Here is a 16,978-nt window from a genome sequence, read left to right on the forward strand (position 1 = left end):
TAATTATACAATAAAACGCGCCACGTAAACATGACGCCAAGATTATCACGTCAACATGATAACATGTATACTTACCGTTACGTGACAGCTCCTACTTCATTTCTGTTTCAGATTAGCGAGTTTGCAGGTTCACTACAAGGTCAAAACAGCCCAGGTTTTTCATGGTTACTGTTCTCTGGGGATGTTGGGGACCCAGTGGAACCTGTGAATTCTTCTTCATCATCTTACAGTATCACAGATACAGACAGAGAAAAGGTATGTTACAAACAAATGACATTATTGCAAGGCAACTTTTCATCAGGTTTTATGAGGGGAAAAAAATGATCAAAGGAGATTATGTAAAGTAAGAGGGATTATAAGGAAGAGGGCTTCAGTAATAATTGAGCCGCACCATGAGAAAACCAACATAGTGCATTTGCGACCAGCATGCATCCAGACCAGCCTGTGCCTCTGCGCAGTCTGGTCAGGATCCATGCTGCTCGCTTTCAAAGCCTATTGCAGTTAGAGAAACTGTTAGCGAACAGCATGGATCCTGACCAGACTGCGTGGATGCGCAGGCTGGTCTGGATCCATGCTGGTTGCAAACGCACTATGTTGGTTTTCTCATGGTGCAGCTCAAATCTTTGTTAAGTGAAGGTGACTTACAAAGTGTACATCGCATTAAAGATGAAATGCATAGTTAATGCCAGTATGGTCTTCAGTTAACAACCACAGCAACAATATACATGTATTTACAATTTTATGAATCATTTTAACACGTGCAAAAATAAAAAAAAATTGTGTGCATCCCATTTATTCATTTGACAGACACGCTCATGTATGAAAAAGAAAGGAAAAAAACAAAGTAAAAAGTAAATGTCATCATTTTATTAAAAAATAGAAATTAAGATGTTAGAATAGTAACAATATTTGAGGTACAGTCAAACCTCAATTATTCGAAGTACAAGAGACCAAAATCTTATTTCGAATAATGCATAGGTTCGAATAATCCAACTGCTAGCTCCGACCGGTCTTTGTTTCATTCCAAATGTTGCAACTTACTCCAGACTTAGACAGATCTCCCCGATCTGACTATAACTTTACTTGATAAACCCTTTTTATTACTATATTCACGAGAACATTGAGACAAATAAGAAAAATATATTTTTTATCAGTTTTATTTACAAACAAATCTTCATAAATCCACATAATAAACACATTATTTTAAAATACATGTACAGATAATTACACAGGAAGTACACAATGATATAAAACATTTACGAACATGTCGGTAACTCTGTTATCGTTGTCATCTCTCTCGTTTATTGTATTTTGCAGTCACTGTTTAATTATCAGTTGTCAATTATCATAGCAATTTTTCTGCCCTTTCGTGTCATTTTTCTATCAAGTTTTCTAAGCCATGACTCAAACATGTCTCCTGTCATCCCTGCTTTCTTGTTTGCCTTGTATTCAGGTGGCAAGGATTTGACATTTTTAAAGCAACGTGGTTTCTGAGATTTGCCCAAGACTAAAAGAGGTAATTTTTCTCCACCGGACATATTGCTGTAGACAAGCACCGTGAGTCTTTCCTTACTTCTTTTACCACCATGGCACTGAACGTCTTTAAATTCTAGCGTTTTGTCTGGGGTAAGCTGGTAAAAGAGACCAGTTTCATCTGCATTGAAGATATCATCGGGTTTGTAATTTTCCAAAATAATTTTGAGCTTACTCTGCCATGCGGTCATGTCATCAGACGTAGAGTTTACAGAATTTGATTCACCACAGACTTTTTTTAAAGGAAATGCCATGCCTATCCTTAAATCTATCTAACCAGCCATTTGAAGCCTGAAATCCTTCAATAGACATTTTTTGTGCCAATTCATTTGCTTTAGCTTAAAGCATCGGTCCTGAAATAGGGATGTTGTTTGAGCGAGTGGCTTTGAACCAGGTCGTTAGAACTTCCTCCAATTCATCATAAGCCCCAACTTTCATAGATTTTCGTTTCGGTCCAAATTTTTGATAGCCATCTTTAATTGAGTCTTTATTTTTACTCCACGTTGAAAGAGTGCTTGCTGGAATATTAAACTGTCACGCTATCTCCGTTTTTGATCGAGTACCCTTCTCACATTCTAATATCGCTGCGTATTTTTCTTCAATAGATTTGCTCTCCTTTTTTCTTTTCAAACCCTTTCTGCCCGTCACTGATCTGGCTATCCCCCGACGTTGCCGGGTCATTCACCAGATTGCTCAGCTCGGACAGAAAGAAAAACATTGGCCGATCTGGGTATCCCCCGTTACCGGGTCCTTCGCCAGATTGCTCTGCCAGAATTTGTTGTGCTAACGTTGTAGAAGTCATTTTTGATATGACAACTTCTAAAAACACTCCTTCTTTATATAGAAGTGGCCAAGTTTATTGTTTGCAGGTTTGCATAATCGTAATAAAGTTTGGAAATGAATGTGAACACTTTTAACAAAATTCACCAATTTTCAAAGCCGTTTTCACAAACAAGCTGAATACCGTAAGTGTAATTATCACAATTTGGCGAATATTACGAACAAACCGCTTTTCGTTTTTCACACATTGAGCGTGTCAGCAACTTGTAAATTGATTGGAGTGAACTTCGAATAATAGGTGTGAAATTCTTTACAAACACAATCCACGGTGCTCAAAAAAGACTTCGAATAATGGCATGTTTTCGAAAAATTGATTTCGGGTAATCCATGTAATTTAACATAGCATTATATAGAGAGCAATTCGGGACCATAAGTTTCCTTCGAATAACACCGGGTTTACGAATAATAGGTTGTTGAATAATCGGGGCTCGACTGTATTGTCTGAGAATTTTCCATTATTTGTGGTCATAGTATCTTGGTTACTTTTAGATTTTGTAGAAAAAGAAAATGATAATAAATTGATGCTTTTTAGCATGACTATTTGAAGAATAATGAGACCTATTCTGCACACTAGAGTTGGTGGCGTTGTCAGTGACACACCTTGTTTAGCATTCTATCTCAATAAACAATGTATGTATTGGTTTGAAACTTCACACAATGCATCAAAGCTATTTAAATAACCAAGTTAGATAACTCTTGATTCTGTTTAGGGTAAATTATAACTCTTTTACTACTTGGAAAGTTTAGTTCATGTTTTGTGTGCAGCTGATTATTAGGCTGTATCTCAGTAACAAATATATACATAGGATTGAATGCTTCCTAGTCACCAGATCTACTGAAATAAACAAAATAGATCACTCTTGGTTGCTTAATGTTAGTTATGGCCCTTTATTTATTATGATTGAAGTTTTGCATGCAGCTATCAACCTGTATCTCAGTAACATGGAGCTGTTTGTATCAGATTGAAACTCGTCATAAGACTACTGAAATAACCAAGTAAGATAACTCTTGGTTGACTTAAATGTAACTAATGGCCCATTTTGACTTAGATAAAAATTCAGATAAAGTTCTGTGTGCAGCTATCAAGCCACAGCACAGTAATATCTTAATAATGCCTACCTTACATTCAGTCATTGGGTGGAAACTTGTGCAACACATCCTTCTCAGCAAATATATTTACATACAAATGTAACAAAATTAGTTGAAATTATTTCAAATTATGGCCTTTGCATGACTTTGAAAATTTTGCTGAGACAGGCAATTTTTGTTAACATTTCCATAATGAAATTTTTAGCTTGGGTGTTGGTGTTAAAAGTTTTGCATGTAAGCAGATTTCTCAAAAACTGCAGAAAAATGCTTTCAAACTTAATATGTGTCTTCACTATAATTAGATTACCTCACAAGACAAGTTACACATGTCTAGCTTTTATTTTGTCAAAATTAGTCCCTTTTCAACTTAAAAGATTTGGTTAAAGTTTTGAATGTAAGCAGATTTCTCAAAACCTACTGGACCAAATGCTTTTTAATTTCACTTATGAGTTGACCTCACAGGGTATGTTTTATAACTTATGACTTTCATTGTACCCCCCGACAACAAAGTTGTAAGGGGGGGTATACTGGTTTCAGGTTGTCTGTCTGTCTGTCTGTCCGTCTGTCTGTAGATGCAATCTTGTGCGCACCATCTCTCCTTATCCCCTTGACAGAATTTAATGAAACTTCACACAAGTGATCAGTACCAACAGTAGTTGTGCATGGGGCATGTTAGGTTCTTTTTGTTACTTTACTATATACATAGACACAATCTTGTGAGCACCATCTCTCCTCATCCCCTTGACACAATTTAATGAAACTTCACACAAGTGATCAGTAACAACAGTAGTTGTGCATGGGGCATGTTAGGTTCTTTCAGTGACAAAAATTGCAGAGTTATGGGACTTTGTTTCTTGTTAACATACTATGTACATACAGTCTGCATATGCAATCTTGCCTAATCTACCAAACCCTTACACACAATTTAATGAAACTTCACACAAGTGATCAGTACCAACCCTAGTTGTGCATGGTGCATGTTACATTCTTTTAGATAAATATTCTGCATAGTTATGGGACTTTGTTTTTTGTTACTATACTGTATACATACAGTCTATATACATACAGTGCACATAATTATGCAAATAATTATCAAATTGCAATGTACTGTGTCAGTGCATGCGGGGGGTACATTCATCACCTTTAGTGATAGCTCTAGTTTGGTTAGCTCATCTGATTTTTTGAGAGAAAAAAATGATGAGTTATTGTCATCACTTGATCGGCGTCGGCGTTGTCTGGTTAAGTTTTGTGTTTAGGTCAGCTTTTCTACTAAACTATCAAAGCTATTGCTTTAAAACTTGCAACACTTGTTCACCATCAATAGCTGACTATGTACAGCAAGAAACAACTCCATCCTGCTTTTTGCAAGAATTATGGAACAGCCTCGGTAGCCTAGGGGTAGAGCATCCGCTTCTTATGCAGGAGGTCGTGGGTTCGATCCCCGGCCGCGTCATACCAAAGACGTAAAAAATGGTACTAGTTGCTTCCTAGCTTGGCGCTGAGCATTAAGAGGGTAGTGCTAGGACTGGTCAGCCCGGTGTCAGTATAATGTGACTGGATGGGGTATCATGTCACATGTCTACGGCGTGATATTCCAGTGAGGCAGCACTATAAAGTTGGGCATTGTGCTCACTGCTACAAGTAGACACTGTCGTTTATATGACTGAAAAATTGTTGAAAAAGACGTTAAACCCGTGCACACACACAAGAATTATGGCCCCTTTTGGACTTAGAAAATATCAGATTTCTTGGTTAAGTTTTGCGTTTAGGTAAACTTTTCATCTTAACGGTCAAAGCTATTGCTTTAAAACTTTGAGCAATTATTCACCATTAAAAGCTGACTCTGCACAGCAAGTACTGTAACTCTACGTTGCTTTTTGCAAGAGTTATGTCCCCTTTTGGACTTAGCAGATATCAGATTTCTTGGTTAAGCTTCTTTTATACAGAGACAACAAAATCAGATGAGTGTCTGCACCTGCAAGGCGGTGCTCTTTAAATTATGCCTCTGTTTAACATAGACATATTGTGAGCATTTTGCATATGATATGCATATTTTTTTATGCCCCCGAAGGGAGGCATATAGTTTTTGAACCGTCTGTCTGTCGGTCTGAATGTTCACCTTGATGATATCTAGGTTAAGTTCGAAACTGGGTCACGTACGGTCAAAAACTAGGTCAGTAGGTCTAAAAATAGAAAAACCTTGTGACCTCTCTAGAGGCCATATTTTTCATGAGATCTTCATGAAAATTTGTCAGAATGTTCACCTTAATGATATCTAGGTCAAGTTTGAAACTGGGTCACGTGCCATAAAAAACTAGGTCAATAGGTCAAATAATAAAAAAACCTTGTGACATCCCTAGAGGCCATACTTTTCATGGGATCTGTATGAAATATGGTCTGAATGTTCATCTTGATGATATCTAGGTCAAGTTTGAAACTTGGTCAACTGCGGTCAAAAACTAGGTCAGTAGGTCTAAAATTATTAAAGTCTTTCGACCTCTCTAGAGGCCATATTTTTCAATGGATCTTCATGAAAATTGATCTGAATTTTCACCCTGATGATATCTAGGTAAAGTTCAAAACAGAGTCACGTACCTTCGAAAACTAGGTCAATAGGTAAGATAATAGAAAAACCTTCATGAAAATTGGTCAGAATTTTTATCTTGATAATATCTAAGTCAAGTTCAAAACTGGGTCACATGAGCTCACAAACTAGGTCACTATGTCAAATAATAGAAAAAACGACATCATACTCAAAACTGGGTCATGTGGGAAGAGGTGAGCGATTCAGGACCATCATAGTCCTCTTGTTTATTGAAGGTGAAAGAACTTCGTCACTGGGCTAGTAACAAAGATGAACTACATGAGAAGCTTTGCTCATTCAATGAAGTTGCTGTTGGTGGTTTCTTTGACCTTGTCTGTCAGGTACGTCTCCATTATGCTATTCATACCTTGTCAGTCTGGTTCTGCTATATGATAATTATTTATTCTGGTCTGTCAGGTACCACTAGATGATAATAATTTATTCTAGTCTGTCAGGTACTGCTATATGATAATAATTTATTCTGGTCTATCAGGTACCGCTATATGATAATAATTTATTCTAGTCTGTCAGGTACTGCTATATGATAATAATTTATTCTGGTCTATCAGGTACCGCTATATGATAATAATTTATTCTGGTCTGTCAGGTACCGCTATATGATAATAATTTCTCCTTGTCTATCAGGTACCACTATATGATAATAATTTATCCTTGTTTGTCAGGTACCACTATATGATAATAATTTATCCTTGTCTGTCAGGTACCACTGTATGATGATAATTTATCCTTGTTTGTCAGGTACCGCTATATGATAATAATTTATCCTTGTCTGTCAGGTACCACTATATGATAATAATTTATCCTTGTCTGTCAGGTACCACTGTATGATAATTTATCCTTGTCTGTCGGGTACCACTGTATGATAATAATTTATCCTTGTCTGTCAGGTGGTGCCTTTGCTGCAGAGTGTTTAAGGTCGCTGACTTCAAATCACTCGCCCCACATCGATGAGGGTTTTAGCCTCACTGTTCAATTCTTCATATGAGGAAACTATCCAGCTGGCCAGTGGTTCTACCCAGGTGCCCGCTCGTGATGAAACAATGCTCGGAAGGGCACCTGGTGTTTTCCTCCAGCATCAAAAGCTGGAAAGTTGCCATATGACGAATAATTGTATCGGTGCGACGTTAAACCCAACCAAATAATGAAATAAATTGTCTGTCAGGTATGTTAGGTACATATGCTTCACAGTCTTGTACTTACAGTACTGTATTCTTCTACAGCTTAACTGTGTCTGTCAGGTAAACTAATAATTATAATGATAATTGGACCTTGTCTGTCATGACTTGTAGATGATGACAGATTAATTTTGCTTGTCGAGTACATATGTATAATGATAGTCAGGATTATATATATGCTTCAGTGAGGTTGTTGTTTGTGGTGATAATTTGACACTGTCTATCTGGCACTGTTATATATAGTTATAATATGTTTTGGCAACACAGGTTGTACAGACCTCTGTGATAGAACCTGATGTAGGGAGATTGTTGAAAGTCTGGGATGGAACACAATGTATATAGTAAGTACAAACTGATGAAGGGCGATTATTCAAAGTCTGGGAAAGTACACAGTGTATATAGTAAGTACAAACTGATGTAGGGAAATAGTTCAATGTACTGGATGGTACACAGTGTATATAGTAAGTACAAACTGATGTAGGAAGATTGTTGAAAGTCTGGGAAAGTACACAGTGTATATAGTAAGTACAAACTGATGTAGGGAGATTGTTCAATGTACTGGATGGTACACAGTGTATATAGTAAGTACAAACTGATGTAGCGTTGGCCTACGGATCGCGGGGTCGTGAGTTCGATCCCCGGGCGGGGCATTTGTTCTCCGTGACGATTTGATCCCCGGGCGGGGCGTTTGTTCTCCGTGATGATTTGATAAAGGACATTGTGTCTGAAATCATTCGTCCTCCACCTCTGATTCATGTGGGGAAGTTGGCAGTTACTTGCGGAGAACATGTTTGTACTGGTAAAGAATCCAGGAACATTGGTTAGGTTAACTGCCCACCGTTACATGACTGAAATACTGTTGAAAAATGGCGTTAACCCAGCACAAACAGACAAACAAACTGATGTAGGGAGATTGTTGAAAGTCTGGGAAAGTACACAGTGTATATAGTAAGTACAAACTGATGTAGGGAGATTGTTTAATGTCTGGGATGGTACACAGTGTATATAGTAAGTACAAACTGATGTAGGGTGATTGATGAAAGTCTGGGATGGTATATAGTGTATATAGTAAGTACAAACTGATGTAGGGAGATTGTTGAAAGTCTGGGATGGTATATAGTGTATATAGTAAGTACAAACTGATGTAGGGAGATTGTTGAAAGTCTGGGATGGTACACAGTGTATATAGTAAGACTTATTATTTTATTTATAAACAAGTCGAAAGATTTCCTGCGGCCAGAAGTTATACAGACCAGAAATTATAATGGATGTTTGTGTGTTTACTCGTCCTAAAAAGTAACTTGTAGGTGAATAGCGTGCTTTTTTATTATTATTATTATACCATTATGCTTTAATGTGGCAAGTACATCTATGAAATATGTATTTCTTAATTCTTAGAGGTTTTGCTTTGAGCAAAAATAACTATATTTCACTTTCATTGTATAACATAACTTTTAGCTCAACTGGCTACATTTCTTGACTGTTGAAATACTTTACATCTGGACTTCGTTAACATATAGAGCAAGACAGCACAGGACCATAATCCAGGAAATTAAAGAGCAATTACAAAAAATCCCTTATGTACAACTAGGTATAAATGTTGATAATTGCTTAAAGTTTGAATAGATTATATGAAATGATAAATTAGAAATTCAGGTCACAAACATTTCTCTAAATATCATATAGAGTGTCAGCTATATTGCAAAAACGGCGCTCCATAAATGTGATAAGCCAATCGCTTATCGGTAAAAAGTCACGTGAAATCACCCAGTCCCCATGTGCTACACTACTTTTTGCATTCCAATATACCTGCGGCCTCCAGGCCGCAGGTAATAATAATATTCATTTTGGCCCATCAAAGCTTTAAGTGTATGAAGTACATAAATGTATGGAAAGCTGGTGCGTCATGCATTTTGCGAAATGGTTTTTGCGTTTTGCGAAATGCTTTATGCGAATTGCACAATGTGTTATGCTTTTTGCTAAATGCAAATTGCTTTTTGCTAAATGCTTAATGCGTAATGCTTCATGTGAAATGCTGAATACATCTTGCTTCTTGCTAAATGCTTTATGCGGCATGCAAATGCGACGTGCCACCACGCGTGATTGCTAATTATAGTATCATAGAGGTTTAAGTTTCGACCAATCAGATATAGCAATTGTCGGTACTGCCGTACATGGGGATTTCCGTAAATTTCCGCGGCAAACTGTCATGGAAGCTGCATGTAAGACATGTGGTGTGTCCCTAAGTAAATTTCCTGCAGCTCACTTTTGTCCCCATTGTGGGGCAAAAGTGATGAGAAAGAAAACCTGTCTGAGATGCAATTTCACTTGCGAAATGGAATATAGGTTTTGTCCACACAAAAGTGAGCTGCAGGAAATTTACTTAGGGATGCACCACACATCTTACATGCGGCTTCCATAACAGTTTGCCGCGGAAATTTAGGGAAATCCCCATGTAAGGCAGTACCGACAATTGCTATATCTGATTGGTCGAAACTTAAACCTCTGTGATACTATAATTAGCAAGCATCACTATAAATAGTAACAAAATCACACATGGTGGCACGTCGCATTTGCATGCCGCATAAAGCATTTAACAAGAAGCAAGACGCATTTCGCATTCAGCATTTCGCATGAAGCATTACGCATTCAGCATTTAGCAAAAAGCAATTTGCATTTAGCAAAAAGCATAACACATTGTGCAATTCGCATAAAGCATTTCGCAAAATGCAAAAACCATTTTGCGAAACGCATGTATGTACCCCCTGAAATTTTCTTCAAAACAGCTGTGAGGCACATGATCACAAAATGGCTGTCAATTCTTTAGTAGAGCTGCCCCAGCAATGTAGATTCGAATCAAAATGTTCACTAATCTTTCACAACAATATGTCCAAATGTCAAATATAATATCCAGAATTAATTTATTATTGTAACAGCCAAAGTGCTAGGTTCACTTCTACAAAATGCCTTTTTTTTTGTCTCAATTTCTCCAGGTGCACAGCCGCAGATTCGACAAAAAGGTGAGCAAAAAGCATAACTCATTGCGGAATTCGCATTAAGCACTTAGCAAAAAGCAATTCGCATTAAGCATTTAGCAAAGAGCATAACACATTGTGCAATTCACATAAAGCATTTCACAGAACGCAAAATCCATTTCACATAAAGCATTCCGCATGTGGCATTGCGCATTTCGCATTCAACAAAACGCATGGTGCGTCGGCTTTTCACATAAAGCATTCTGCATGTGGCATTGCGCATTTCGCATTTAACAAAACGCATGGCGCGTCGGCTTTCCATATAAATTTGTTTAAAGTTTTACCTCTATATGGCCATGTACTTAGTTTAAATTTCTGTCCGCCCAAATGTGTCAAAAGTATTTGACTTGAAGTAATCAAACGTCACAAGATTGTTATTCAGCATGTGAAGCTGATCACCTTGGGCTTCGTTTGGGATTTCACTCAGTAAAACCAGAGTTATTACCCTTGCCAGTCAAATTAAGCATAAACAGCCTTTTAGTTTGTGTCACACATACCTCAAAAAGTATTTGACCCAGAGTCATGATACCTTATAGGAATATTATTCAGCATCTGAAAATGTGCTCCTTGAGTTTAGTTTGGGATTTTACTCAACTAGACCAGTCATAAAACATTAGAGGATAGCTCTATAGTATGTGAGGGAACTAAAGGAATGTTGTTCAGCAAGTGAAGTCTAGTTCCCCCCACCCCCATCCCCGCTGAAAAAAAAACAGAAAAAAAAAACAAAATACACTTTCAGTTATCTTTTATTTCTTGATGATATTTTGTAATATCCGTAATATTCCCACCGGCCTATGTAGTCATTAGTGTTGAATGTTTCTTTTCAATATGTCCAGTTTCCATTTTAGTTAATGTATTTTATCAACCCAATAATAAATTATTCAGTCTTGTATGAGCATCTGTCATATATGTTCAGTGTGTTCTGCTTGGCCACTTTAAGGGGCTGCCACAGTAACTTTCAATAAACCATTTGATTGATCTTCATCAAACTTGGCTAGAAGCAAGGTCTAAAGGTCACAGTCCTCCTCAGGTGAGTGACTTTGGTCCAGTTAGGCCTCTTGTTTCAATTTGTTAAAGGTTGCATACTTTTGAAGTTCTGGATCTCTCAAAGGCAGACTTGTCAACTAACTGCATCTGTGAGATTGGTATACAGGTAACATCTTGTCACAGTGAACCCTTTTGGCAGGAAATGATAAAGTGCAAACAGCTACAGTGTAACTTCCGAAAACCGAACGACCTCTGGACCGGCTTAAAAGTTCGGTTTTTGGAAGTTTCCGGAATTCAGAAGTTTGTATGCAAAGTGGACGTGGTGTACAAGAGTTATGTTTTCCTATACATAGGATGAAGGAGATTATTATCCTTTTTAATTTTACAATTTCATATAAAAAAAAATAATTAATTGATTAATTAATTAATTACAAACATTAAGGATAATAAATGCATAAATAATAAATATTAAAAGAAACAACATATCTTTAATAATAGCATTTACGCAAACATTTTCCACTTACATTTTACCATCTTTGGAGTCCCGAGTTTGTCAATATTAAATATTAATTAATGTTGATAATGCATAGTTTAATCGATGTAACTAAATCAATTAAAACTCCTATCTTTCTTTCGTTCAAACATTAAGAAAGCTTTTAACACGTAACGTGTTTAATTTGTCACGTTTTCATAAATTGAATACGAATGAAAGTTATCACAGATTACTTCCTTACTTTTGCATCATATGATCATTGTGATTATATAGCGTTTAAAAATAAACGCGCGCTGCTAATAGATAAACAAAAGAACATGTTGACAGCGTTTTTGGATTATCAGGTGAAACTTTTAATCCAGCAAATATTTTACTGTTCGGTTTTCGGAAGTCAATTTTAGTGTTAAAATTTAAACGGTGCTTCAAAAATCGTCCGGTTTTCAGAATTCGGAAGTTCTGATTTTCAGAAGTTAAAAATATATGGAAATAAGAACAGAAAAAAAACGGGATCTTGAGTTTCGTGCGGTTTTCAAAGGTTTCCGGTTTTCAAAAGGTCCGGTTTTCGGAAGTTACACTGTACTATGACTGTGGTGTATGTAAACAGTGAAGGGGCCTCCGTGGCCGAGTGGTTAGAGTCGTTGACTTCAAACCATTTGCCCCTCATCGATGTGGGTTCGAAACCTCATTTGGGGCGTAGAATTCTTCACGTGAGGAAGCCATCCAGCTGGCTTACGGAAGGTCGGTGGTTCTACCCAGGTGCCCGCTCGTGATGAAATAGTGCACGGAGGGGCATCTGGGGTCTTCCTCCACCATTAAAGCTGGAAAGTCGCCATATGACCTAAAATTGTGTCGGTGCGACGTTAAACCCAACAAAATAAAAATAAATAAATGTAAACAGTGATACTATGAAATCATTTAAATTCGCTGGCATGAAATTTCGCGCAAATGTGAAAAAGGACCGTTTTCGCGCGGGCTTTAATTCGCGCGTTTCAATTTTAGAAATTAAAAAATAGTAATAGCGCGTTCTTTAATTCGCGCATCAGTCCTAGTACGAAATACGCAAAAAATTCATCCTACATGAATAAAAATGATTTCACAGTAGCCAATTTAGCACTTTACCCTCTAAAATGATACACCTTTGAGGTCAATAGCTTTGTTTAAATATGAATGCAACAGCTGTATATAGCTTCTTTGAAAAGAACAAGCTTGGAATGTAAATACTGTTTGTTTGCAGTGATGTGAGAAATGTGAGTGCTGACTGTGAAGAACAAGCTGTGCAAAAAGATGAAAAGTTATTGCAGGATGCTAAAGGTTTCCTGTATGACGTCTGTGTGTTTGATGACCATTTTAGAACTTCTAGGAATATAAAGGTAAATTCATGCAGGATGCTGAATGTTTCCTTTACGATGTCTGTAGGAAGATTTAATTGTTAATCTGTTATTAAGATAACATAATATTGATGTCCCTAATTATTTATCATCAGATCTGTAGATATATACAAAGTAAGTTTGCATACCCTAACTGGAAGTAAATGTTGTTCGATAAAAAGAAGAGGGTTTTACGAATTGCGTCACAGATTCAAATGGTAAAATGTTTATCAATACTACAAACTGAAGAAGCTTATTGAAATTATATGCAAGTATAACACTCTTCCTCTGACAAAAGTACCTTTAAGTTGATCTGGTAGTTTGCTGTTTGTTAGATTTTCTGGTAAAGTGTTATATAAAGTGAAAAGTAAAGAAGTCATATGTACGGACTGAAGAAACCTTAAAGTATTTTAATACCTGATATATCATAAGCAGGAACAGCAACTTGTTCTCACTGACACATACATGTCTGAATACTACTTTGGGACTTTCTTAAGAAAATTGATAAACCAGATTATTGGCAAGTTTCTAATATGGGTAAATATGCCAATGAAGTACCGTTACAGATACATTTAATGTAATGTAGTCTAGGTGTACAGCTAGTACTTGGTTTGGATGGCGATAAAAGAGCCTTTAAGGTAAAAAGTAACTACAGTATTATTAATTTTGTGACTTTAGTTTTCTGGATAATGTTCATTATTCAAATGGCCCAATTAGGTTGTGAAGGTAAAGCTGGTTTTGAATATTTGTAAAGATACGTAAATACTAGAATATTGTAATTGGCTTACTCCAAAAACTGGAATTTTATGGATTTTACAATTGCTCAGCTGGAGAATGGATTCAAACCTGCATCCACTTGAGAATAGTACCTAGAAGGATCATCTGTATTAGAAAATGTATTTTATTTTTCAGCCTGGAGATTATGTGAAGTTTATAAATCTTCATGCTGCAGAATACAAGTCTGCAAGCAGCCGGGATGGTGATCACACTGTTGTAGAGTTTGTCCTTCACAGAGGAGATTCATTTGGGAGAAGTGTTAAGGTGCTCCCTCAGAACAATGTAGATCTTAATACAATGAAACAAAGACAAGATATTGTTGCTATGGAAAATGGCAACTTTAATTCTTGTGAATCACAGGCAGAGTCTGCAGAATGTAAAGGAGTGCAAGTTATCCAAGGTCCTTCTACATCTGGTGTATCAGAGAACACAGGCAGAGAAAATGGTGAAAAAGCAGCACGGCAGAATGAACGTTCAGAAATTATTGTGGAATCATCTGAAGAACTTGAAAGTGATAAGCTAGAAACAGTAAAAAGACATGCTACTGACTCTGGTGATAAAAGATCTGTGAAAGAACTGAAAAAAGAATGTGATAGACAGCTACCTGGAGAAACTAGTGGAAGTTGTATCAGTTCAAATGAACCAAGATGTATGGCACAGAGTAGTACAGGTAAAAGTTCTATAGCTAATACAAATAAGCAATGATGTATGGCACAGACAAGTACAGATAACAGTTGTGTAACTAGTACAAATAAGCAATGATGTATGGCACAGACAAGTACAGATAACAGTTGTGTAACTAGTACGAATAAGCAATGATGAATAGCACAGACAAGTACAGGTAACAGCTGTGTAACTAGTACGAATAAGCAATGATGTATGGCACAGAGAAGTACAGGTAACAGCTGTGTAACTAGTACGAATAAGCAATGATGTATGGCACAGAGAAGTGCAGGTAACAGTTGTGTAACTAGTACGAATAAGCAATGATGTATGGCACAGAGAAGTGCAGGTAACAGTTGTGTAGCTAATACAAATAAGCAATGATGTATGGCACAAAGAAATACAGGTAACAGTTGTGTAACTAATAATAAGCAATGATGTATGGCACAGAGAAGTACAGGTAACAGTTGTGTAACTAGTACGAATAAGCAACGATGTATGGCACAGAGAAGTACAGGTAACAGTTGTGTAACTAGTACGAATAAGCAATGATGTATGGCACAGAGAAGTACAGGTAACAGTTTGTAACTAGTACGAATAAGCAATGATGTTGGCACAGAAAAGTACAGGTTACAGTTGTGTAACTAGTACGAATAAGCAATGATGCATGGCACAGAGAAGTACAGGTAACAGTTGTGTAACTAGTACGAATAAGCAATGATGCATGGCACAGAGAAGTACAGGTAACAGTTGTGTAACTAGTACAGATAAGCAATGCTGTATGGCACAGAGAAGTTCAGGTAACAGTTGTGTAACTAGTACGAATAAGCAATGCTGTATGGCACAGAGAAGTACAGGTAACAGTTGTGTAGCTAATACAAATAAGCAATGCTATATGGCACAGAGAAGTACAGGTAACAGTTGTGTAACTAGTATGAATAAGCAATGCTGTATGGCACAGAGAAGTAGAGGTAACAGTTGTGTAACTAGTACGAATAAGCAGTGATGTATGGCACAGAGAAGTGCAGGTAACAGTTGTGTAGCTAATACAAATAAGCAATGATGTATGGCACACAGAAGTACAGGTAACAGTTGTGTAACTAGCACGAATAAGCAATGATGTATGGCACAGAGAAGTACAGGTAACAGTTGTGTAACTAGCACGAATAAGCAATGATGTATGGCACAGAGAAGTACAGGTAACAGTTGTGTAACTAGCACGAATAAGCAATGATGTATGGCACAGAGAAGTACAGGTAACAGTTGTGTAACTAGTACAGATAAGCAATGATGTATGGCACAAAGAAGTACAGGTAACAGTTGTGTAACTAGTACAGATAAGCAATGATGTATGGCACAGAAAAGTATAGGTAACAGTTGTGTAACTAGTACGAATAAGCAATGATGTATGGCACAGAGAAGTACAGGTAACAGTTGTGTAACTAGTACATATAAGCAATGCTGTATGGCACAGAGAAGTCAAGGGAACAGTTGTGTAACTAGTACATATAAGCAATGCTGTATGGCACAGAGAAGTGCAGGTAACAGTTGTGTAGCTAATACAAATAAGCAATGCTGTATGGCACAAAGAAGTACAGGTAACAGTTGTGTAACTAGTACAAATAAGCAATGCTGTATGGCACAGAGAAGTACAGGTAACAGTTGTGTAACTAGTACGAATAAGCAATGCTGTATGGCACAGAGAAGTACAGGTAACAGTTGTGTAACTAGTACAGATAAGCAATGCTGTATGGCACAGAGAGGTACAGGTAACAGTTGTGTAACTAGTACAGATAAGCAATAATGTATGGCACGAAGAAGTACAGGTAACAGAAGTACAGGTAACGGTTGTGTAACTAGTACAGATAAACAATGCTGTATGGCACAGAAAAGTATAGGTAACAGTTGTGTAACTAGTACAGATAAGCAATGATGTATGGCACGGAGAAGTTCAGGTAACAGTTGTGTAACTATTACAGATAAGCAATGATGTATGGCACAGAGAAGTTCAGGTAACAGTTGTGTAACTAGTACAGATAAGCAATGATGTATGGCACAGAGAAGTACAGGTAACAGAAGTACAGGTAACAGTTGTGTAACTAGTACAGATAAACAATGCTGTATGGCACAGAAAAGTATAGGTAACAGTTGTGTAACTAGTACAGATAAGCAATGCTGTATGGCACAGAGAAGTACAGGTAACAGTTGTGTAACTAGTACAGATAAGCAATGCTGTATGGCACAGAGAAGTACAGGTAACAGTTGTGTAACTAGTACGAATAAGCAATGATGTATGGCACAGAGAAGTACAGGTAACAGTTGTGTAACTAGTACAAATAATAATGTATGACACAGAGAAGTCAGGTAACAGTTGTGTAACTAGTACAGATAAGCAATAATGTATGACACAGAGA

The 16,978-nt window shown here is 37.1% G+C and overlaps 1 protein-coding gene across 1 annotated transcript in view; it reads left to right on the forward strand.

The window, feature by feature from the left end:
• LOC123529369 (protection of telomeres protein 1-like) overlaps window positions 1-16,978 on the forward strand; it is a 52,758-nt gene that overhangs the window by 10,070 nt on the left and 25,710 nt on the right. Inside the window, exons 4-8 of the mRNA XM_053520788.1 lie at window positions 112-255; window positions 6,283-6,387; window positions 7,510-7,583; window positions 12,992-13,127; window positions 14,037-14,571. Coding sequence (XP_053376763.1) covers window positions 112-255; window positions 6,283-6,387; window positions 7,510-7,583; window positions 12,992-13,127; window positions 14,037-14,571 — 994 coding nt within the window. The remainder of the gene's footprint in view (window positions 1-111; window positions 256-6,282; window positions 6,388-7,509; window positions 7,584-12,991; window positions 13,128-14,036; window positions 14,572-16,978) is intronic.

Source organism: Mercenaria mercenaria, chromosome 13 (genome assembly GCF_021730395.1).
Source record: "Mercenaria mercenaria strain notata chromosome 13, MADL_Memer_1, whole genome shotgun sequence".
Lineage (NCBI taxonomy): Eukaryota > Metazoa > Mollusca > Bivalvia > Venerida > Veneridae > Mercenaria > Mercenaria mercenaria.